The sequence below is a fragment of the Engystomops pustulosus genome, chromosome 1, assembly GCF_040894005.1.
Source record: "Engystomops pustulosus chromosome 1, aEngPut4.maternal, whole genome shotgun sequence".
NCBI lineage: Eukaryota > Metazoa > Chordata > Amphibia > Anura > Leptodactylidae > Engystomops > Engystomops pustulosus.
The window spans coordinates 188,733,479-188,759,742 of NC_092411.1; the positions used below are offsets into that span (position 1 = coordinate 188,733,479).

The following is a 26,264-nucleotide window of genomic DNA, read 5'->3' on the forward strand; positions in this document are numbered from 1 at the left end:
ATGTGAATGTAAAAAAGTGCTTACTGAAGACATGTTCACACCACATGTGACAAGAAGATTTAACTCTCTTTGCTCATGTGAAACAGTGATATTTAAAGAGTCAGGGCTTGTTTTACCCAATGCTTATTCTGAATGTCAGCTCTGTAGATTTTGATATGCAATGCATTCATTGTTAACAATAAAGCATTTCTGCCTCACAAGCTGTTCTCAATGTGACGAAAATAATTAAGTAACACCAAAACCATCTCAATGTATTTAATTATATACTTTTTCAATGAAGTGATTGTCCACAATTGTATCCTAAATGTTTAAATTTAGAAAAAAATATGCTCTCAATCATATAGAAAAACAATTCCGGTACTTTATTTTAACTATCAGTAAAATTGTATGCTATGAGTTGCTATCAATAGCAACCACAACTTGTAAGAAGCTGATGGAACACTAAAATCCTCTGTTTGCATTAGGTATAATATGCTTTGGAATATTGATCTCTGAAACATTATCATAGTGATTAAAGCAATAAGATGTCTTTATAGGACTACATTAGAAAATATATATTTAACAGTGTTTAATGAAATAAAGCTTCCCCCATTCTAAAAGAAACTATTTTATACCAATTGAAATATTTAATTTAATATTTAATTAAAAAAAATATTTAATTTAAAGTGAAGTCATTTTAATGAATAAAAAACTTTTTTTTTTTTCATTTTAAGTAATTAAATATTATATGTATCACTAAGTAGTAGAAGAAATTCTTTTCACAAAATTCAAGAATCATGATCAGGAATCAGGAAAATAAAAGTGGTATTTGAAAGCACATGATAGGCCATTGCTCTAAGTGTTAAAATGCATACATAAATCCACTTGCTATATTTAGAACATCTACCTATAAAGCATTGTTCAATGCTGAGAAGAACAGGTTGATGTTCTGAGATGCAGGAATTTTTTTAACCCCTTAAGGACGCAGTGAGTTTGCATGTTAAGGCTCAGTCCCTTTTTTTTTAAGCTGACCAGTGTCTCTTCGTGTCGTAGTAACTATTTAACACTTTAACTTATCAAACTGATTTTGAGATTGTAGTTTATATTAGTAGTATAATTTTGCTGATTGGTCAGGTTTTTTGGGGGGTAAAAATTCAACTTTTAAGGAAAAATATGAAAAAAATGTAAATTTTCTAACTTTCAAATGGTCTAGTTTTTTGATAAAAAGTCATACCACAAATGTTTTTTTTTTACTTTTGCATAGTTTTATGAATTCTAGAAGGCTTATAGCAAGTTCTCAAGAAGTTCACTTCTACTATCACAATGCAATTACAAGTGTGGTTCGGGGGAAGGGAAAACAGACAATAGGGGGCTTAACGCAAGGAAAACGGATGATGGTGGGAATAACGCAAGGAAAAATGGATGATGGGGGGTTTGTAATAGTGATTATGCAACAGTACCTACAGGACAGATCACACATGCACACCAAATGCAGAATGGTGGCATTGGAGAGCGGTGGATCTGTCCTGATTTACAATATGTCATGACACGAGCTGTCATGACATGAGCTGTCATGACATAGATTGGTCATGACACCATCTGTCATGACTTGCATCATATCATATATATATATATATATATATATATATATATATATATATATATATACATATATATATATATATCTGACACTGAGCGCCAAGTCACTGCACTCCGAATATGGTATATTCGGACGCAGAGAGCTAAGGAGTTTAACTTCTATAATGAGACAATAGAAACAGTAAAAGTGTTTGAAAACTTTGAATTTAGATTTTTCGCTAATAAAGGCATTTGATTTTTTATGTACAATGAGTAGTAAAAAAAGGCAGCTGTATAGACAGAATGAATGGTATCTATTGCTTCATCTCTAATGTATATTATGTGAAAGTCAAAATATAAATTTTGGGTAACAATTGCTTGGGGCACCTCAAATGTTCTATTCTTTGGTTTTTTTAAGTGGTTATGTTGTTTATAGTTTTCATTAAGTTTCATTAAATTGATAAGCCAAATTTTGCTAATTCATCTAATGCTTTAATGTTTTTGCAATCCGTTAAGGAAATTGTTGAAAAGCCTTTAGAAGATGTCAAACATCTCCCTAACAGTTTGTCACCCTTCAAAAAGGAAGCTATGAAAATGAGAAAGAACTCTAACATTACATTGGACCATATTTCCAAGTAAGTCATGAAATTGAACCTTTTTTCAACTATTATATGTAGTTATTATTAGGGTTTTATACAAATAAATATAGATCGCCAGTCTCCCAGTATATAGCTAGCCCCCTGCCCCCAGTATATATCCAGCTAGCCCACCGCCTCCAATTTGTAGCCATCCCCATGCCCTCCAGTATATAGCCTACCAGTCCCCAGTATATAGCCTGTCAGCCCATGCCCCCAGTATATAGCCTGCCAGCTCCTTGCCTGCCTCCAGTATATAGCCTGCCAGCCCCCTGTCTGTTCCGAGTATATAACCATCCAGCCCATTACCCAGCCTGCCCATGCCCCCTGCATATCGCCAGTTAGCCCCTTGCCTCCAATATATAGCCAGCCAGCCTCCTGTTTCCAATATATAGCCTGCCAGCCCCAGTATATACAGCCTGTCAGCCCCCAGTATAAAGCCTGAGAGCCCATGCCCCCAGCATATAGCCTGTCAGCTCCTTGCCTGGCCCCATTACATAGCTTGCCAGCCCATGCCCTAAGTATATAGCCAGCCAGCCCATGTCCACAGTATATAGCCTGCCAGCCCCCTACCTCCTGTATGCCGAGCACATAAAAGACTAATCTCATGGCAACACAAGCATTTTTGAGTAGAATTCTGCTGATCCTGGTATGTGTGAATGTAATGTTAGTTTGGTGTTATACCAGGTTAGTAGATTAATTGAGGTGTACATTAGGAAGTTACATTACACAATATGGTTCATTACATCAATTACTTATTTTCTGTCCATATCACTGTGTTTTCCAATGAAGTTCTAAACTACTATCTAATAATGTCATAATTCATTTTTTAGGGAACAGTTAACTTTGCACACAGCACACCTGGCAGATAAAGACAGCACAGGTAAGTTTAGAAATACAAGGTTTTGGAAATGCACAATTCCTTCAACAATTTTGTTGATCTTGTAGGTTGGACATAATGGAGCTGCATCTTTTTCCAAACTTATCTTTTGTGACACTATGGATTTTAATGATCAATCTACATCCACAAACTAGCTTAGAATACCAATGTTAAACAATAATTATATTACAAATATGATTTAAAAATCAAAACGGCAAAAAAACACCCCAATGAGTCAATACAGATACACAAGGTATAGAAATTGCAAATGTTCGTGTTATGGAGGGCCACAAACAAGGATAGTGACCCCTACTACTGAGCCCCCCAAACTGTTCATGCCTGCTTATTGGGTCCACCCTTAACAGGGACAATAACTGGGCACTGTTTTCTTCCTATGCCAAGTGGGAAGACGTAACAAGACAAACAGACAAACAGTCAACAATCCAAGTCACAACTAGATAGCAAATACAGTACAGAATCAAAAGGACAGTAGAATGGTCGAGGACAAAGCAAATATTCAAAAGCCAGGAGGACCAAGAGACATAGAATAAAGATAATGGAATATAAAAGAGCTGGGCAGACTAATAGTTTGACCAGCAAGTAAAAATGGCTGCATACAGATTTTAAATCGGAGTTCACCAGGTGAAGAGGAGGTAGAACTCTAAAGGTGTGCAAGCCTTAACCCTTATTGGTCCAGAGCAGAGGTTGCAGCGATTCAAACTGCCAACTGAAAAGCAGGAATTAAGACAAATTAAGTAGCTTCTCAGTCAAACAGCAGAAGATTGTGATACAGCTGTAACAATTTGATTTCAGGTTCCATGAAATAAAGACTAAAGACATATTTAAAATGACAAAGCACTTTATGATGAAGTTAAAAAAATCACCCAAGTTCATGATGTTATTACCACCATGGACATACTAAATCCATCCGTCGAACACTGAAGGAAAATATTGATTTGTTTGAGTTATACCAATTAGTCTTCTGGCCTCATCCATAGTGTAGTACACTCAGCTGATCAGTGAGGGTTCCAGCTGTACATTGTTAAAAGTGAGAGTCAAAGATCATATAATTGTATAATTGATACCTGACACTGACACCTGACTTCTGACTCTGTGATAACTGACTTCTGACTCCTGACTTTGGAACTTGACTCTGACCCTTGACTCTGACACCTGACTATTCAGAGGTCAGAGCATATGTATTGGATGCACTGCTTCTAATGATCTCTGAGTTTGATATCACTGTCTTCAGAGCATGTGCATTGGATACATTGGGGGACATGTTTTTTTATTTCCGCTAGTCTCATTTTTGCGGCTTTTGTCATATTTGCCAATATTCACTGCAACTTTTGCTGTCATTTTTTAAAGTACACCTTGGTCTGTACCTTTGTTTTCCAGATGTTCTGTGCAACTTTTCACTTATATATCACTTTTTTTGCTTATTTTTGTGACTTTTTAGGCCAGGGCAGGTGCAAAGGAAGGATTTTGCACATAAACCTGTTTTCTTTAATTCATAAATTTTTTAATGTACATTTTTAAGTGTATTACTTCTAAGGGTGATGGTGATAGTGTTTTGGTTGCATTTTGAAACACATTACAACAGCTGAGGAGAGGTGATTTGCCTAATTACATTACTGTTAACATTTGAAAAACACAATGTAAACACAATGTTAACCCCTAGGCGCACCAGGACGTTTTAGTACGTCCCCGGGGCTAGATACTTAGCGCACGGGGACGTTCTATAATGTCCTGCTTCTGGCACCGGCTCACGAACGGAGCCGGTACCAGAAGCAGCAGCTGTCAGCCGGTACCAGAAGCAGCGGCTGTCAGCTGTCAACTGTGCCACTTACCGGGGGATCCGATCCACTTCTGGGCAGCTCCGAGGACAGGCATGTGCCCCGGAGCTGCCCGGTTTCCCTGGCAGTCAGACCCCTTCCGGGTCTGACTGCAAACTGTCTGAGCTTGCGCCTGCATGCTCAGACAGTTTACACTGCTTTACAATAAAATAGTATTGTAGAGCAGTGTATTGAACTTGAACCAGTGATCAGAGCATCACTGGTTGAAGTTCAAGTATGTATAAGTAAAAAAAAAGTCAAAAACACTTTACACTACACATTATAATAAATAAAACATAAATACATTAAAATATAAGCCCCTAAAATGTCACTTTCCTATAAAAACACTTAATAAAGTATAAAAAACACAAAAAACCCTGCATATTTGGTATTGCCGCGTCCATAACAATCTATATAATAAAATCGAATTGTTACTGGACCGGCACGGTACACGCCGTAGAAAAAAAACGCAAAAAAGATAATTTTTAATTAATACCCTAAAAAAATGCTCTAAAAAGTGATTTAAAAAATGTTATGCACTCCAAAATAAGCCCACTAAAAAGATCAACTCTTCTCGCAAAAAATGAGCCCCTAACTAGATTTGTCAGCCGAAAAATAAAAAAGTTATGCATATGAAAAGATGGTGATGTTAAAATGAACAAGATTTTCTCCAAATTGGTTTTTATTCAGTACAATTGAATAAAATACACAAAACCACCACATATTTGGTATCCCTGCGTCCGTAACAATCTGCATAATAAAACAGAATCATTATTAGAACCGCAAAGTGAAAAAAAAGCTCCAAAAACAAGATCATTTTCAATTAATACCCTATAAAAATGCTATAAAAAGTGATTTCAAAAATGTTATGCACTCTAAAATAAGACCACTAAAAAGAACAATGCTTCTCGCTAAAAATAAGCCCTTAAACAGATTTGTGAGGCGAAAAATAAAAAAGTTATGCATATGAAAGACGGTGATGCTAAAATTAACAACAATTTTGCCAAATTACTTTTTATTCAGTAAAAATGGGAAAAAATAAAAAATCTATATAAATGAGGTCTTTTTGTAATTGTGGCGACCCATAGAATAAAAATAATATACTATTTTTATGGTATGGTAAACGGCCAAAAAAAACCCCGTAAAAATCTTCCTAAAACGTGATGATTTTCATTTCCTCCACCAACAAAGAGTTAATAAAATCTCCCCAATTAGCCTATAGATTCCCCAAAATTACGTACCAGAAAAGTGCATCTCATGTGAAAAAAAGAAAAAAATTATGGCCTGTACAATGTGACATAGCAAATCTGATCTGGATGGCGCCTCCTTCCCTCCTATGCCCGGCCGTGCGCCCATACAGCAGGTTACCACCACATATATGGTATCGGTGTACTCGGGAGAGATTGGGTAACAAACTTTGTGGAGCCATTATTCATTTAATGCATTGTAAATGTTTAATTTTCCACCCAAAATGAGTGTATTGTGAAAAAATATTACAATTTGCCATTTTGTTTTAACCCCTATAAAACACCTAAAGGGTTAACAAACTTCTTAAAAGTGGTTTTTCATACATTGAGGGGTGTAGTTTCCATAATGGGGTAATTTATGAGTCTCGCTATTATTTAGGCCTCTCAGTGTCAATTAGAATTTGAGCAGTATTTATGATAAGTCGGAGCAGTCGCGGGGGGATTTGGTCAAAGCCCAACAGGAATATAAGACATATTTGGTGGATAAAGCACAACAGCGAATCTTCTTTCGGGGACAAAAAGATTTCTGTGAGGGGCATAAACAGGGGAAAATATTAGCTGAGAGAATTAAATGTAATATTAAAACACAAACGATCAACGCGATTAAAAAAACATCAGGGGAGGTGACTAACGATGAGGGAGAAATTGTGAGAGAATTTGAGCTCTTCTTCCAGGACCTCTACTCCTCAGACTTACAGAGCACATACAGACAGATCCATGAATATCTCGACAATATATCATTACCCCAATTATCGGAACAGCAAAGAGACATGATGGAGTCCCCTGTGTCAGTTCAGGAACTTGAGGAGATGCTCGGTACATTTACTGGGAACTCATCGCCAGGCCTCGATGGTTTCCCAATGGAGATCTATCGAAAGTTTGGTGATATTTTGTTTCCCTTATTGGTCCACGTATGGGAGGCAAGTCAAAGTGAGGGTAATCTTCCCATGTCAATGTACGAGGCATGTATCACCCTGATTTGTAAAAAGAATAAGGACCCGACGGTAAAAGAGTCTTATCGTCCAATCTCACAATTGAACACAGATGGGAAATTGTTTGCCAAATTGCTTGCGAACCATCTGAAAAAAGTTGTGACAGATATAGTACATGAAGATCAAACGGGTTTTATCCCGGGGCGCTGTATCAAGACCAACTTACACAGATTGTTCGGTGCCATCCCACTAGGGCAGGGGGGGTCCCGCTCCATCCTGTCGTTGGATGCCGTAAAGGCGTTTGACAGGGTGGAGTGGGCCTTCCTTTGGGAAACAATGGAAAGGTTTAACCTGGGAAGGAAATTCATTGAGTGTGTACAGTTATTTTATGTAAAACCCAGGGCTAAAGTAAAGGTCAATGGGGGGCTGTCCCGGGAATTTACTCTAACCAGGGGCACTCGCCAGGATTGTCCACTTTCACCCCTCCTATATGCCTTGTTTATTGAGCCCTTGGCAGTTGCCATTAGGAGAGATGATGGCATCAGGGGGTGTGGATGTGGGGGCCCTGGCGACAAAATCCTGCTTTATGCAGATGATATCCTGTTGTGCCTGGGGGATTCCCTGGAGTCTGTGCCAAAAGCAATGAATTCAATAGAACAGTTCTCGAAAGTCTCGGGGTTACAAATAAATTGGAAAAAACCTATTGTATGTAAAATTGACGACTTCCCAGGGATGATCACTGATAAACTTGCCCTAATAGACAATTGTGGTACCTTTGAATACCTGGGCATCAAAGTCAACACAAGGGTTAAGGATTTCCCTGAATTCAACATAGCCCCCTTGGTTAAGAAATTAGGAGAGAGAGTTGGTATATGGAGTAAACTACCTCTTAGCAAAGGAGATAGGATTGGACTGGCCAAAATGGTTATCCTCCCACAAGTCTTGTATGTTATTACAAACTGTCCCTGTTGGATTGAGGACAAATGGTTCAGAGCGCTGAGAGCAATTTTAAATAAACTGTTATGGGGGAGATCAAGAGTGCGTATTAAGCAAGAGTTCTTATGGAAAAGCATTACGCGTGGAGGAGTATCCCTCCCATCCTTTTTTCATTATTATATTGCCTCTCAAATCCTGTTTATTGGGGAAAATAGGAACTCGTATGTTTTTGAAAGGATATTAGATCAACTCGGGGGATCATACGAGAACATTTTTTCTGCCCTAGAGGGTGTGGCAGAAATATAAGGCGTTATTAGGGGTGGGGGCAGCAATAGAATGGACACCGCTATGGGGTAATCGGTATTTGGGAGAATTTTTTAACTTTGAAGGGGCGGATTTTTGGCAGAAAAAAGGGCTTAGGTATGTTACACAGCTATTCCAGGGAGGACAAATGAAAGAGTTTGGTGAATTGAAACACACATTTTTGCTCACTGATTTAGACCTTTTCAGGTATTTATTTACAATTAAAACACGTTGCACATGCAGAAAGTAATAAAAAATTATTCACGAGCACGACACATCCCAAAATCTCCAAATTATATACCATGAACTATCGGGGATATATAAGGGAATTATGGATGAAATTAATAACGGGATTACTCACGTTAGTCAAGGGAAATGGGGAAAGTGTATAAGTGGATTAAGTAATAAACACTGGGATAAAATATATGAGGAAGTAAAAAGGGTATCAATTAATGATAATTTCAAGTTTATACAGTTAAATATCTTGTACAGAGTTTACTATTTATAGTTGCCCATGGCAACCAATCACAGCTCAGTTTTCATTTTACCAGTGCTCATGAGGGGAGCTGAGATTGGTTGCCATGGACAACTAGAAATATTCTGACTTTCAGACAGCTTGATAAATCTGCCCCATAGTTTTGATGCCTTTGTGTGAATCTACAATTTTTATAATCATGAAAATACAGAAAATTATTTGACTCAGAAGATGTGTCCAAACTTTTGGTCTGTACTATATATGTAAATCATGTACATGCATACATCTCTTATCACTGGCAATCCTTATAAGTTGGTTCAATGCAGATAACAATTGTGATACCAGCAAGATGTCTCAAGAAGCCAGTTTCTGCAAGTGTGCCAACTAGTACACTGGATGCCTGGTTCTTTTCCCCTCCCTCTGCTCTCTTCCTTTTCTAATTATTTATGGCTTCATGGGTGAACCCTATGCACTGTTTATTCCAAGGCTTCCATTTTAATTATAGTCTGTGATGACAATAATGAGACATGTTAGAAGACTGAACTATGTGGTCACTAGGGCAAGTTGTAATTGGCAAATCCAGACTAAAGATATAAATTGTGAGTAAAGGATGTTGAACAGTTGTTGCTTCCCTAAAAAGTTACTAATTGTGTGCACACTGCAAGACTTTGCCCGGTTATTTTGCATCCAATTTACATGGGGTCTTATTGTATTAGAAACTTTAAACCTTTTTTTTTTTTGTTTCTCTTTGCAGTAAAACTATCCTATGCCTCTTCTCCTAAGAAACAGATCAATGAACAAGAAGTTAAACCCAAATCACCAGTTCATTGCCTACTAACCACAGCAGCTTGTGATATGGACAGCAATGGAAAGTTTTATAGCCCTACTAATGATCATGAATTAGTTCTTGGTATGTTTTTCCTCATCACTGGCTTCTTTGTTAGATACATTGGCGCAGATTTACTTACCCGGTCCATTCTCCTGGTGACAGGTTCCCTTCAGTATGTCTAGCTAGACTAACACAATATTAGGAATAAATTTGATGTGATTACCATGGAAGATCATGCTATTTTTAAACACAAAGCTCAAAGACGAGCAACCTAACGACCTATTACTTCTCTCAAAGAGATAGATTAAACATATGTTTTATTTGATAGTAAAACTATTTAAAAATGTATTTATTCATCAAATAAAAGAGAAATAATAGGTTCGTATTTCGCTCCTCCTTGACCTTTGAGTTTAAAGGAAACCTACCATTTGATTTGATGCAATATGAACCAAAAAAAACTTGAGACTGCTGTAGCCACACTGATACAGCAGCATATCTTGTTTAATACCTGAGTTGAGTGGTTTTGCTTAAAAAAATAAATTATGACATTCAGGAGCTTGGGAAAGCTGGATTGCAGGCTTCTTGCACTACATAAACACATTACACGAGCTGTCTGTACTGTCCAGCAGGACTAATCAACCTGAGACTCATTATCCTGAAGATTAAACAAGATATATTTCTGAATCAGCGTAGCTACAGCATTCTCAAGGTATGTTTGGTTCATAATGCATGAAATCAAATGGTAGATTTTCTTTCAATATATTTTCATATGACAAGTGAGTTCTTACAGTTTTGTTATAAATTGAAGAGCATACTTGGTACATTTAGTAGGGGATTTACCAAGGCTTTTGGTGCACAGCCTGGAATTTGCGAATTCCTCCCTGATAATAATAATCTTTATTTATATAGCATCATCAAATTTCATAGTGCTTTACAGATTCTGGAGAAAATATACAAATAAAATAAGACATTACATAGAACAATCATATGAAACAAGAGAAGTGAGAGCTCTGCTCGCAAGAGATTACAGTCTATGATAATAAGGGGGTGAAACAAGAGGTATAAGTGCTTGTAAAATGGTCCAGCCATTCTTTATAAGGGAATGGAATAAATAAGTAATTGTAGGAATATATGTCTGTTATCAATACATAGGAGATAGAGATGGGCGAATCGATTCCAACGAAGGGAAATTCGGTCTGATGTTTACGGCGATTTGTGGGAGCAAAGTTTTTTTTCCCTCTTTATTACCAAAATTGGCGCAAGCACAATGGGGGTCATTTACTAAGGGCCCGAACCCCCTTTTTTACGGTGGGTTACCCAAATGTTTCAGTTTTGTGCCGATTTTCCCTGAATTGCCCCGGTTTTTTGGCGCACGCGATCGGATTGTGGTGCATCAGTGCCGGCATGCATGCGACGGAAATCGGGGGCGTGGCCAAACGAAAACCCGACGGATTCGGAGAAACCGCCGTATTTAAAAAAAAAAAAAAGTGTCGCTGGACATGCGCTTACCTGCACTCGGCCCGGCTTGGTGAAGTTCAGTGCATTCCAATGAACTTCAGTGCAGCAGCGACACCTGGTGAACTGCCTTAGTGAATCGCCGGAAGACCCGAATCCTCCACACAGAACGCGCCGCTGGATCGCGACAGGACCGGGTAAGTAAATCTGCCCCAATGTGTTACACAGAACTCTGAGGAAGGAGAAAGGAACACCCTCAATCACATGTGCAGATCTGTAAGCCAATCAGCGACCAGCATGTTTATGTGATGTCACACAGCCCTATTAAAACAGGCAGCCAATTTCTAATCTCGGCACATCACACTGCATGTGCTGTCTGAAGCGTCCAGCTGCTTTTACTGTACTGTGCTGTAGTGATTTTTGCTCCAAGGGTGTCTCTTTTGGGGGATCTGTATACCCCAAATAGCAGTTCTTTTTTATTGTTGAAGTGAATAGGAAGAAATCTGTGTAAAACCCACATAGTTTCTGGGGTGATTTCTGCTCGTATCCCAGGGTGTCCGTTTTGGGGAATCTGTATACCCCAAATAGTTAGTTGTTCTTTTTTGTTGCTGAAGTGAATAGGAAGACTACATCTCATGGCCACATGAGTCCGCTAGGGGCTGAACTGGAGGAGGAGGACATTGGAGCACAAGCAGAGTCTGGTGCAATTTGTGGTTTTTCCACTCAGGTGACAGGAGAGGAGGAGCAGGAGCATCCAGTGGAGGTAGAAGACGAGGCAGATGACCCAGAAGCACCGTGGCAGTATACTGTGGATATGGAGACCGGGAGTCCCTCAGAGTCACTTGCGCAGATGGCCCGCAGCATGCTGCTTTGCCTAACTAGTGACAGCCGAATAGTCAACATCCGGCATAGGGAGGACTTTTGGCTCTCCACCCTCTTGGAGCCTCACTACCGGTCCAAAATGGGTGACTTTTTTCCTGCTGCTGAGAGGAAGGAACAACTGGCATACTATAGAGAAATACTGAGCACACAGTTGGCCGCTGCCTATGTGCGCCATTGTCCATCCTCTGTCAGGTCTGACCGGGGGATTCCTGGCAGTCATTGCTCACATACTACTACCAAGGCTGCTGTGGGGAGCTGGGGGGTAGGAGCAGTAGCAGTTCCATGAACAGTCGCTTAAGTCTGGATTCCTTAATGAGCAATTTCCTTCACCCGCCTAGTGAGGAGGGTAGCCGCCACCGGTAGCAGCAGCAGGACATGAAGCAGACCCTGCACCTGCAGGTGGTGGCCTACTTGGACAGCACTTTACTACCTGTGGTACAGGATCCCATGGACTACTGGGCAGCCAAACTTGATGCGTGGCTGCAACTTGCGGAGTTTGCAGTAGAGAAGCTGCCAGTAGTGTGGCATCAGAGCGGGTGTTCAGTGCAACGGGGGCCATCGTTACCTCCAGGAGAACCAGCTTGTCCACCCGTAATGTGGAGAGACTGACCTTTGTCAAGATGAATCAGGCTTGGATCTGCCAGGATTTCAACTCACCAATGCCTAATGCATCAGAGTAGATCAGCCATGACGCCTCCTCCAAACGTTGAGAAATGAGTCAGGGTTCTAACTACCTCCCTCAGCTACTATTCTGATGCTGCCCGCCGCCTGATGCCACACATCTGCTGCTAGTTGCACCATCTGCCTCCTACCATCTTTACCAGGGACTGGGATTGTCCGCCACCTCCACACTATATCATGGTGCCACTCTGCGGGCTCCTGCTGCTTCTGATGCCACCTTTACACTATATCATTGTGCCACTCTGTGGGCTCCTGCTGCTACTGATGCCACCTTCACACTATATCATTGTGCCACTCTGCGGGCTCCTGCTGCTGCTGCTTTTGATGCCACCAACACACTATATCATTGTGCCACTCTGCCACTCTTGCTGCTTCTGATGCCACCAACGCACTACATCATTGTGCCACTCCACAGGCTCCTGCTGCTTCTGTTGCCACCTTCACACTATATCATTGTGCCACTCTGCGGGCTTCTGCTGCTTCTGATGCCACCTTCACACTATATCATTGTGCCACTCTGCGGGCTCCTGCTGCTTCTGATGCCACCTTCACACTATATCATTGTGCCACTCTGCGGGCTCCTGCCGCTTCTGATGATACCTTCACACTATATCATTGTGCCACTCTGCGGGCTCCTGCTGCTACTGATGCCACCTTCACACTATATCATTGTGCCACTCTGCCGCTCTTGCTGCTTCTGATGCCACCTTCACACTATATCATTGTGCCACTCTGCGGACTCCTGCTGCTTCTGATGCCACCTTCACACTATATCATTGTGCCACTCAGCGGGCTCCTGCTGCTACTGATGCCACCTTCACACTATATCATTGTGCCACTCTGCGGGCTCCTGCTGCTTCTGATGCCACCTTCACACAATATCATTGTGCCACTTTGCGGGCTCCTGCTGCTTCTAATGCCGCCTTCACACTATATCTTTGTGCCACTCTGCGGGCTCCTGCTGCTACTGATGCCACCAATACACTATATCATTGTGCCACTCTGCCGCACTTGCTGCTTCTGATGCTACCTTTACACTATATCATGGTGCCACTCTGCGGGCTCCTGCTGCTGCTGCTACTAATGCAACCAATGCACTATATCATTGTGCCACTCTGCAGGCTCCTGCTGCTTCTGATGCCACCTTCACACTATATCATTGTGCCACTTTGCGGGCTCCTGCTGCTACTGATGCCACCTTCACACTATATCATTGTGCCACTCTGCGGGCTCCTGCTGCTGCTGCTTTTGATGCCACCAACACACTATATCATTGTGCCACACTGCCGCTCTTGCTGCTTCTGAGGCCACCTTCACACTATATCATTGTGCCACTCAGTGTAGAAAGAGTGCACTCTTTGATGTTATAGTGGGATCTTGGCCCTCAGCTCAGTCCTTTCGAGCTGGCACAGACGTTACCTTGTCAGGCTGCGTTCCCGCTTCGCTTATTTGGGGAAGTTGGTCTATGTAAGTGCACATGGAAGTGAAGAGTGAAGCGATTCTAAGAGCCGCAGCTGTCATGTGCGTGTCATACTAAAACACAGCATTGTTTGAAGACCAAACCACGCTCCCTATGCATATTTAAGCATGGCACAATGTTCTACAACACCCTACAGGCTCTCTGCAGCCAGGAAATGCCTGTTTTTTAACGTGATTCGTTTTGATTCGATTCGGGTCGAAACAAATTTTTTCTAAAAATTTGGCGAATAGGGACGAAGCGAATTTTAACAAATTCGCCCATCTCTAATCATGATATGTGTATCCATTTGCCTAAAAAAACATGCATGGCTTTAGGATATAGGATATCACAGATTGCATGGGAGTTTCACACAGAGAATAGTATGAAATAACAGAAAACTTTTAAGGAGTGCCAGTTCTGTCGGTTAAAATTAGAATGGCTAAAAAAAGTGGATGGGATGTTTCTACAAAATGGGAAGATCACACACCAGCAGTGTAGAAACTCTCTAAACTCTTTGAGATAAATATCAATGGAATATTAATTTATGGGTTTTATATTTTATTCATTGAAGAAGGTTGCTTACAATATCTAATTTTGGATGTTATTTTCTCATTTTAGGTGAACCACTTTCTGGCTTTGCCAGTGATACTTACCAAAATTTACAGCACAGATTAGAATGTTTACAAACCATTGCCAATGATCTACAGATGAAGAATAAAGGTAAACACATTTCAGTATGAACATATTAGATAAATAGAATGGAGCCATTACTATTGGCAATTGTACCATTAGGTCATGTTAATTTTAACACCTTAAGGGCACGGCCTAAAATAGCACTTCAGGACACTTTTTATGGTTTTTCCCTGCTAAAATTCCAAAAGAACTTTATTTTTTTTTATCTGACACGGGCATATTAGGGCTTATTACATAGTAAGGTTTGTATTTTCCAGTGGGTTCATTTTTATGGTAAAAATAGCATAATGATTCAAATGTATTAATTCTTTCCTGTAGCAAAACAGAATGACCCTCCCCCCTGTTTTTTAATTAAAACTTGTACACAGTTCTCCATACAGTATAAAAACATGATAAAATTATTCTGTTGGTTAATACGATTAAGGAGACACCAAACATGTACAGGTTTTCTTATATTTTACTACTTTACTTTAGTGGACTTACACTAGGGATACGTTAATCCCTCATACATTACATTGCAGTACTTCCCAGCAGGGAGAGATTCTCCTGCCGGGCAGACACAGCAGGGTCCAGGCTACATGTAACAGTGTGCCAGCACAATCTTGAGGATGAAATAGAGAGTCCAAATATGGCAATGGGACGCTAATTTGGACAATCTATTTTGTCCAGCATCATCAACCAGTTAAGGTTTTATGGATAGGGCTTACAAGCTGAGCCCTCTCCATATAGGATGGCTACCGAATTGTACATATGATGTACAAAATGCAGACCTACATATATCTTACCTATAATTTGACCTTTATTTATAAACTGACCTATAAATACAGCTATGTAGCCCACAAGGTTTTGTATTCAGGAAACACTGCTAAATCTAAAACTCTAGAAACTACATCCCTCTTCTCTACTTAATTATAATACATATGACACATATATAACATCCTAGAAATTCACCTCATTTTCAAATCTACGCCAAGTTTATTCAAAAATAGAATACTTTTTACAATGCAAATCCCTACTTACGAAGATAGAAAACTCAAAAATATCAATCATCATCAATCAAAAAATCATAACTTGGTCTGATATCTATAGTAATCAATACAAAGTATTGATACATTTTCCTATGAAGACAACAAGGATACCACACTTTGATTCACTTTAAAAGTAAACCAAAGAGATTGAACAGACATCAGAGCATAGTTTTCATTTTATAAAAGGCTGTGGGAAAATTTTTAAAAAACTAAAATCTGCTATTTGCTATCCCCAAATGAAAACAAAATTACAGATCCACAAGTGATTGCTGACTACCTTGCAGATTATTATGAATTACTCTTTAATTTGAAAAATGACAAATCCGTCCCTTAACATAACACAAAAAGAATTAGACCTACCACAAAAGAATGCAACCTAACTTACAATTGATTCCAAAGTAAAAGCAGCTATTTAAATCTTTAAAAATAATAAACCACCCAGATAGACTAATGAATCATATAGGAAACATTGAGATAGTATAGTACTGTACTTAACTAAATATTTCATCGAGCATCTAAGTCTGGAACCTACCTACCTTCCTAGTGGTTATATGGATGACCTCTCCATTCTAATCTCTAAGAGGCAATCTAATATAAGCTAACCTTGTATTTCATCAATTTACAACATTTCCCTATGAACTGTCCACTGCTGATTAAAAATCAGACACACTCCTCAACCATGCCCACCCAACATGTTTTGCCGATACTGGTGTCATCAGTTTCCTGACTGCATAGCAGAAAAAGTCAGGAGGATCCTTTGAACAATATGTTATTTCCTATAGACGCTTACCCCAGCAACCTATAGACACATAAAGGGAAGTGATCAATCCCCCTAACAAAAGACTACTAGATTGTGAGAGGCTTCTGTAGGCACACTCTGCCATGAAACTCCCTGCTGCATCTCCCTACTGCATCTCTAGAGCTCAGCCACAGTGATCTTGGGGTTCTTCTTTACCTCTCTCACCAAGGCTCTTCCCCCACAATTGCTTCATTTTGTTGGACGGCCAGGTCGAGGAAGAGCTGTGATCATTCAAAACTTCTTCCATTTATAAATTATGGAGGCCACTATGCTCTTAGGAACCTTGAGTGCTGCAGAAGTTATTTTGTAACCTTGGCCAAATCTGTGCCATAAGTCTATCTCTGAGCTCCCTGGCAGTTCCTTAGACCTCATGATTCACATGCACTATGAGCTGTGAGGTCTTATATATACAGGTGCGTGCCTTTCCTAATAAAGTCCAATCAGTTCAATTAAACACAGTTGGTCTCCATTGAAGGAGTAGAACCATCTCAAGGAGGATCAGAAGGAAATGAACAGCATGTGAGATAACTATGAATGTCACAGCAAAGGATCTGAATACTTACGACCATATGATATTTCATTTTTTTTTTGTATAATAAATTAGCAAAAATATCTACATTTCAGTTTTTTTCTGTCAAGATGGTGTGCAGATTTCAATGAACTTGAGAAACACTGGCGTGGTGATAGGCAATATTCATGCGATAATACAATGATAAGATACATGATAAGAACTAAAAAGAATAACATTGTTTCTAAATAAGCTAGTGAAGCATATTTTAATGTTTTTTTTTATCTGTTGTAGATATATCAGCAATCTTCAGGACAGCAGATGAAAACCATTTCATGTGAGAGAGAATAATGAATCATGTCAGATGGAATATGATTTTTTTTTCTTTTAAAAAAGAATTATGTTGTATACAAGCTTTGCATTATCGATTGATTGAACAATACATTTTAATCCATATTTAAATCACACAGAACCCAGCACTTTCTTTTGATCCAAGAACATTTCATTCCTACAAGTAGAACCTCCTTTTTATGAATACCAATCAGATAACCCTATTCCTGTATAGATCCTAACACCAAAACAACAACAATAATACCAATGGAGGTATATAGGACAAAAGTCAATCCACAATCACAGACCAAAACTGTTATTGGGAATAAAACGTCAACAATCTTTATTGTATAAAAATTACAGCAATCAAGACGAGTATTGTTAAAAATTACATTAAAAGATTCCACAAAACACAAAGGAGTGTGGTGGTGGTCCAAAACAAGTCAATATAAATATATCTCCACTGTAATGACCTAATGTGCAAGCCAAGTTTATGTAAATTCATATTACCCACCTGGGCGTGACATAACGCAAAACTGCAGGAGAGAGGCTTGACCACCACCACAGCACCCCGACGCACGTTTCGCCATCGCTTCTTCCTGGGGGTGGGATAAAAAGGAAAGCAAGCACATAAAGTGCAACCAATAACCAGTAGGCAAAACTTTCAAAGTGGTTGACCTCTTCCATCAGTAGTGCATAACAAATAGTAATACACAGAAAAATACCACAGAGAAAAACTCAGACTTTTTTCAATTCCTTGTTAATAGCATTCCTTGTTAATAGCATACAGAGAAACCAAAGTAATGTTATTTTGTGTATTGTATATTGAAATATTTATTTTTTTATTAAAAAAAAAATTTCTTGACTTTTATTTATCAAGCCCTGCAGAGTTGTACACATAAATAATTTGTGCTAAATTCTGATTATTCCCCTTAACCCAACTCCCAAAATGAAAACAATTTATAACTACTGTATATACTCGAGTATAAGCTGACCCGAGTATAAGCCGAGGCACCTTATATTACCTCAAGGAATGGGAAAACCTATTGATTCGTGTATAAGCAGAGTGTGGAAAATGCATTGGTCACATGCTCCCCGAGTAACGAAATGCCCACCATCATCTCACACAGGGCCCCTGGATTTATTATATATATCAGTTGGTCACACAGTTAAATACTTTTGTGTTGACTTACTTTAACCCCTTTATGTCTAAGCCATTTTAGACCTTTAGGACCAGGCCTGATTTTTAAAATTTGCCCTGTGTCATTATAGGAGGTTATAACTTCGTGACGCTTTAACATATCCAGGGGATTCTGAGATTGTTTTACCATCACACAATGTACTTCAAAGTAATAGAAACATTTTGATGATATCTTTTGTGTTTAGTTCTAAAAAAAATTGAAATTTGGCAAAAATTTCTTAAAATTATTAATTTCAAAGTTCAAAATTTTCTGCTTTTTAGGCAGATAGTCATAGCACCCAAGTAACTTTATAACTAACATTTCCGGAATGTCTGCTTTATATTGGCGTAGGGTTTTATGCATCCTCTCTCTTTTCTAGGTTGTTAGGAGGTTCAGAATTTTGGGTGCAATTTTTCTCATTTTTATGAAAATTGCCAAAACCCTTATTTAGAGGCACCTGCTCAGCTTTAACTGATTTTGAGAGGCCTAAACAGCAGTAAAACCCCATAAATCACACCATTTTAGAAACTACACCCCTCAATGTGTAAATAATCAACTTTAAGAAGTGTGTTAACCCTTTAGATGCTTCACAGGGGTTAAAACAAAATGGAGGTGTAATGCAATACCACATTCCTTGGTGCCCAAATTTAATTCAAGTTTCCATATATTATTATTAAATATATAATATATTATTATTTTTTGATATGCATGAAAAATTCAAAAATGCAATACTATAATCTTTATATCACAAATATACACAAATCGTAGGATTTCATACGAGTGCCAGCGTATGATAAATGTCCCCCCTTGTGTCAGCTATATAGACCAGAAATGGTTAAAAACACTTAAAAAGTGTACATATCTACACTATACCAAAAAACAATTGTTACACCCTATCTAACACTCTGGCTGCCTAAATGAATGATGCATTGGATGATTCAATCTGTGTATAATCACATATAAAACACCTAGTACACCAGAATATGCGTATATTGAAATATAGCAAGATAAAGTGCACAGTACGTCAAACCCATCAATACCAGTAATGGCAGAGCATCCAAAGTAGCCAGGGTGTGAAATGCTTCACACGTGTTCTGTCACTCGAGGTGACTTCATCAGGGGAAAAGGTACTCAGAATTTTTGTGGCTTATCTATTTAAATGTTGCGGGAGTTCCCCCCACCCTATCCCAAAAAATTATCTCACCTGTGTGGTGTGTACCACCACACCGGAAGTTAAAGACTCGGGATCAAAAGCGGACAGATATGAGGGGCATCAGCATCTACATTCCATTGCGCATGTGCAAGAAAACAAATCATCATCCACCACATGCGTAAGTCATCTCAAAACCGCATGGGCAGACAGGCTGAATCGATCTATGTGAGCTCGACTTAATAGCCCCATCATTACAAATATTACTAAATGCATTTTGCAGGCAAAGTGGAAGCGGACTATATTTAATGCAGATTTGAAACTGTTCAACAATGTCCCCACCGGCATATAATTTTGCAGTACGGATATCACCCAAGAGAATATAATCCCAGAAAGATTTATTTGAGAGTCACTATATGCACATGACTCCCATCCTTATTAAAGCACCATATAACGTGAGAAAGTGAATCAATAAAAAGTATAAATATGGTGTGGCGCTAGTATAGAAAAATATCTATGATGCAAATTTCAGTATAAATATAAGACTTGAGTTCGACGAAAACATAAATAAGTTAATTTATCAGATCAATGTTGTCGATCTGTATCAAGTTTTTAAAGCAACCAAGTGGTTACTGAAATGTGGCCAGTGCAAAATACATATATAGATAGTATATGAATAAGTGAATAGATATAATATTAATCTATATGAATATAAGAAAAGTAAAAAAGTATAAATATTTATTAGTTCTGGCAAAATAATGTACATTTCACCGCAAAGATATATTCTGGCGTATACTCATGAATTCATTTTAGTCGAAGCATATATAAGCATATATATTAATCATCAGCTCGGTGTTACCAACCAGTATTAGGTTGTTAGGGCTGACAGCCAAAGTATTTCTAACAATGTCCACATATAACTGTTGCACTATAATATAAGACTTCAATGAAAATAATATCTTTTTAAAATATCAGGACATAGTAAGCCAAATAATACCCATCTGTAATAGTGCAAAATGATATGTTACAAATAATATCCTGTCCAACAGATAAAAGTAAATTGAAGATAGTGAAGATTATAAGTTATAATAAATTAAGTTATAGTGAATCAATTATATGAGTGGGAACTGGGGGACTCCCACATTTGTGCTGCCACAGATACAGTATGTGTGAAAGCAGTTTCTGGCTTGGTAAAAAAAGTTATGATTGGTAATCTGCTCACCTTTTCTGGTTGTACAAGCGATACAACTCGTATAGTAGCTTAGGTATTGTAGTGGTCTGGGCAGCCGTCCTGGGTTTTTTCCGGCAATAGAATTCGTCGGAGAACAGAGTATTAAATATATGGCAATTTTCCAGGCTATCAGTGGCGCCAATCACTCAGAATAGTTCCTTTTCATAAATGAATATCTTTATTCATAGGCTGAATAATACGCTTTTTGAGCCCAGACCGGGCTCTTCCTCAGTTATATACAGCATAAAATTACATTAAAACATGTCTGACTTATATAATGACCCTGGTTAAAAAAAAAAAAAAAAAACTTTATGTGCTAGTGACACTGGAATAATAAAGAGAGGGAAAAAAAAAAAACTTTGTGTGCTAGTGACGCTGGAATAATAAAGCGAGAGAAGAAAAAAAAAAAGGGGGGTTAGGGAAATTATTTGTCAGAGATATTGATTAAAAGTGGGGAATGCATGAAAATATATTTCCATAGCATGTAAAAGCATATAAATACGTGAAGCAACATTTCATATATTTACAATAAATATTTTGTTAATAGTATGTACCGTTCAAAAAAAAAAAAGGGGGAGGCAGAGGTGTAAATTACCTAAACATTTTCCAATATAACTATTTGGTTATGTGCTGGGTAACGGAAGCCTTTGTGGCAAAGCGGGTATACGTTAAACACAGAGCAGCGGGATGTATGTTCCTCTATGCGTTCGCATGCTGAATTATGTAAGGGAAAAGGGATCGACGGTGCAGGACCCCTGAGACTTGTAGTATATGGGGTAACAGATACTGTAGGAATGTAAAAGCAGATGTAGTCCATCGTTCGACCCATGGAGGTGTATTCTGTTGCGAACAGCATGGTGGGTAGAAAATATTGTGAATATGGACACGTGTTGATATAGTTGGTGTGCTATTTGATTAGCAGATGAGGAGGAGATGGTGGACCTAGGTCAATATTGTTTCAGTCATCTCGTTAAGTCATGAGGGTTTGAGGGTTTTTAGTCTATATATCCAATAGATTTCCCTCTTTTTTAAGGCTCCGAACCTATCATTGACCTCATGATTAATATGATCGATGGGGATAATGGAGATATTTCCTTCTTCTTTATGCTTCAGTGCACAATGTCTCGAGAGACCATGCTTTAGAATTTTGTGCTTAATATTGTATCGATGTTGATTGACCCTGCAGTGGAGGGCCTGAGTGGTTCCTACATACTGTAGGCCGCATTGGCATTCGATCAAATATATTATGTATTGGCTGCTGCAGTTTAACCTGTGTTTCAAATTAAACGTTTCTTTGGTGTTATTTGATGTGAATACATCCAATACCTTTATTATTCTGCAACATAAACATAATGGCTTATCACACTTGAAACTACCTTTTTGTTTGATCGTTTGTCCTCTTTGTAGTTTATATTGTTTTGGAATACTGGGGGCTAAAAGGTTTTTGATTGTCGGTGCCCTCCTGTAGGTGCAAGAAATATTGTCTGGTACAGCCTTTGTTAGTAGTGGGTCTGATTTGATGATGTTCCAGTGTCTTTTAAGAATATCTAAAATCCTTCTACTGTTTTTGCTAAACGTAGTGATGAAGTTTAGTTGATGTGGTGGTTCTGTTTGTTCTTTGTTTTTGGGAAGAAGGCTTTCTCTTTGGGTTAGTGAGCTGGCCCTCTTAACAGCATCCATGATGACTCCTTTTGGGTACTTTTTCTCTATAAACCGCTGTTTTAGAATGCAGCACTGTTCCTTGAATGTTTGGGTATCGGAGCAATTCCTTCTTAGGCGTCTGAACTGGCTATAGGGAATGTTGCGTAGCCACTTCTTGTGGTGGTTGCTTCTGAAGTCAAGATAACTATTAACATCTACGTTTTTAAAAAATGTTTTAGTGGTGAATTCATTCCCATAATTTATTATCAGATCTAGGAATTCCACATATTGTGCGCTGTGGTTTGGAGTAAAGATACCGTATATGCCGGCGTATAAGACGGGCGTATAAGACGACCCCCAACTTCTGCCCTAAAAATATAGAATTTGGTATATACTCACTGTATAAGACTACCCCTCTCCCAAATGAAAAAAAGTCTGCTTAAAACTTTGCAAAACAAACAAGAGAGCAAGTGCCTGGTGATCATAACTGTAAGCTGCGATATTAATGAAGATCCGACATGCTTCTGTAAGTGCCGCCTGTGACCCTCAGCTCTGTGACGCCAACCGCTGTGACAGGGCGGCTGCATTAGCATACAGCGCGCCGCCCCGTCAGCGCGTACTAAGCCTCTTCTAATGACTGTGAGAGGCGGACTGCCGCGCATGTGCGGCGGTCCCAGGAAGCGGCTCTCTGCGCGCTGACGGGGAAAAAAAACACCTCACACAGTGCGGCCCCCGTATATCCGGCGTATAAGACGACCCCCCACTGTAGCCATTATTTTAAGGGGTTAAAAAGTAGTCTTATACGCCAGTATATACAGTAAGTCCCCAATCATTTTGGTTTATTTTAGTGCAGAATTCCTGGAGGGACGTGATGTCGCCCTGCCATATTATGAACAGGTCATCTATGTACCTTTTGTATAGTTTAAGTTTCCCTAGATGTATTTTCTCAGGTGTGATAAAGATGTTTTCAAACATCTGCATGAATAAATTGGCGTAAGATGGTGCAACTTTAGTGCCCATGGCCGTTCCTTTGCACTGATGGAATCTGCGTTTACCATCGGTAAAATAGTTGTTGTTAAGTATAAAAGAGAGACCTTCTATTAGGAATTGTCTCTGAATGTATAGTATTTTGGGCTCATCTTTTAGGATAGAGTCAACACATGCTAGGCCTACAGCGTGTTCGATGTTGGTGTAAAGTGCTGTAACATCTAGAGTCACCAATATAAAGTCTTCTTCCCATGTAATCTGGTTAATGATATTAATGAGATGTGAGGAGTCTCTAAGGTAACTTTTCATTTTTGTTACGTATTTTTGAAGGAATAGATCTATATAGTGAGACAAATTAGTAAGGCTATTGGTAATGGAGATAATGGGTCGACCTGGGGGGAAGTGAGACTTCACGTATTTATATGCTTTTACATGCTATGGAAATATATGTATTCCCCACTTTTAATCTATATCTCTGACAAATAATTTCCCTAACCCCCTTTTTTTTTTTTTTCTTCTCTCTCTTTATTATTCCAGCGTCACTAGCACATAAAGTTGTTGTTTTTTTTCCCTCCTTTTTTTCTCTTTTTTTTCCCTCTCTTTATTATTCCAGTGTCACTAGCACATAAAGTTTTTTTTTTTTTTTTATATAAGTCATTATATAAGTCAGACATGTTTTAATGTAATTTTATGCTGTATATAACTGAGGAAGAGCCTGGTCCGGGCTCGAAACGCGTATTATTCAGCCTATGAATAAAGATATTCATTTATGAAAAGGAACTATTCTGAGAGATTGGCGCCGCTGATAGCCTGGAAAATTGACATATATATAATACCTCACTATATGGGAGTAGTGTTTCTCACTGTATGGCGGTAGTGTCCCTCACTGTATGGGAATAGTGTTCCTCACTGTATGGGAGTAGTGTTCCTCGCTGTATGGCGGTAGTGTCCCTCACTGTATGGGAGTAGTGTCCCTCACTGTATGGCAGTAGTGTCCATCACTGTATGGCGGTAGTGTTCCTCACTGTATGGCGGTAGTGCTCCTCACTGTATGGCGGTAGTGTCCCTCACTGTATGGCGGTAGTGTTCCTCACTGTATTGCGGTAGTGTTCCTCACTGTATGGTGGTAGTGGTCCTCATTGTATGGCAGTAGTGTTCCTTACTGTAAGGCGGTAGTATTCCTCACTGTATGGCAATAGTATTCCTCACTGTATTAAGGTAGTGTCCCTCACTGTATGGCGGTAATGTTCCTCACTGTATGGTGGTAGTGTCCCTCAATGTATGGCGATAGTGTTCCTCATTGTATGGGAGTAGTGTCCCTCACTGTATTGGAGTAGTGTCCCTCACTGTATGGGAGTAGTGTTCCTCATTGTATGGGAGTAGTGTTCCTCACTGTATGGCGGTAGTGTCCCTCACTGTATGTGAGTAGTGACCCTCACTGTATGGCGGTAGTGTCCATCACTGTATGGCGGTAGTGTCCCTCACTGTATGGCGGTAGTGTTCCTCACTTTATGGCGGTAGTGTTCCTCACTGAATGGTGGTAGTGTTCCTCATTGTATGACGGTAGTGTTCCTCACTGTAAGGCGGCAGTATTCCTCACTGTATGGCAATAGTATTCCTCACTGTATTGAGGTAGTGTCCCTCACTGTATGGCGGCAGTGTCCCTCACTGTATGGCGGTAGTGTCCATCACTGTATGGCGGTAGTGTCCCTCACTGTATGGCGGTAGTGTTCCTCACTTTATGGCGGTAGTGTTCCTCACTGTATGGTGGTAGTGTTCCTCATTGTATGACGGTAGTGTTCCTCACTGTAAGGCGGCAGTATTCCTCACTGTATGGCAATAGTATTCCTCACTGTATGGCGGTAGTGTCCCTCACTGTATGGCGGCAGTGTCCCTCACTGTATGGCGGTAGTGTTCCTCACTGTATGGCGGTAGTGTCCATCACTGTATGGCGGTAGTGTCCCTCACTGTATGGCGGTAGTGTTCCTCACTGTATGGCGGTAATATCCCTCACTGTATGGCGGTAGTGCCCATCACTGTATGGCGGTAGTGTCCATCACTGTATGGCGGTAGTGTCCCTCACTGTATGGCGGTAGTGTCCCTCACTGTATGGCGGAAGTGTTCCTCACTGTATGGCGGTAGTGTCCCTCACTGTATGGCGGTAGTGTTCCTCATTGTATGGTGGTAGTGTTCCTCACAGTATGGCGGTAGTATTCCTCACTGTAGGGCGGTAATATTCCTCACTGTATTGGGGTAGTGTCCCTCACTGTATGGCGGTAGTGTCCCTCACTGTATGGCGGTAGTGTTCCTCACTGTATGGCAATAGCATTCCTTGATGTATTGGGGTAGTGTCCCTCACTGTATGGCGGTAATATTCCTCACTGTATGGCGGTAATATTCCTCACTGTATGGCGGTAGTGTTCATCACTGTATGTCGGTAGTGTTCCTCACTGTATGGGGGTAGTCTTCCTCACTGTATGGCGATAGTGATCCTCACTGTAAGGCGGTACTGTTCCTCACTGTGTGGGGGTAGTGTTCTACACTGTATGGCGGTAGTGTTCCTCACTGTATAGGGGTAGTGTTCCTCACTTTATGGGAATAGTGTTCCTC

General features: G+C 39.5%; 1 protein-coding gene across 2 annotated transcripts in view; it reads left to right on the forward strand.

Annotated features, from left to right (window-relative positions):
• Nucleotides 1-18,213, forward strand: part of CCDC158 (coiled-coil domain containing 158) — a 54,279-nt gene extending 36,066 nt beyond the window's left edge. The window contains exons 19-23 of one of the 2 annotated variants that reach the window (XM_072115801.1): nucleotides 2,074-2,192; nucleotides 3,026-3,075; nucleotides 9,555-9,710; nucleotides 14,725-14,826; nucleotides 17,429-18,213. In XM_072115801.1, coding sequence (XP_071971902.1) covers nucleotides 2,074-2,192; nucleotides 3,026-3,075; nucleotides 9,555-9,710; nucleotides 14,725-14,826; nucleotides 17,429-17,475 — 474 coding nt within the window. In that variant the 3' untranslated portion in view covers nucleotides 17,476-18,213. The remainder of the gene's footprint in view (nucleotides 1-2,073; nucleotides 2,193-3,025; nucleotides 3,076-9,554; nucleotides 9,711-14,724; nucleotides 14,827-17,428) is intronic. The other variant, XM_072115808.1, reaches the window with a different exon arrangement.
• The last annotated feature ends 8,051 nt before the right edge of the window (nucleotides 18,214-26,264 follow it).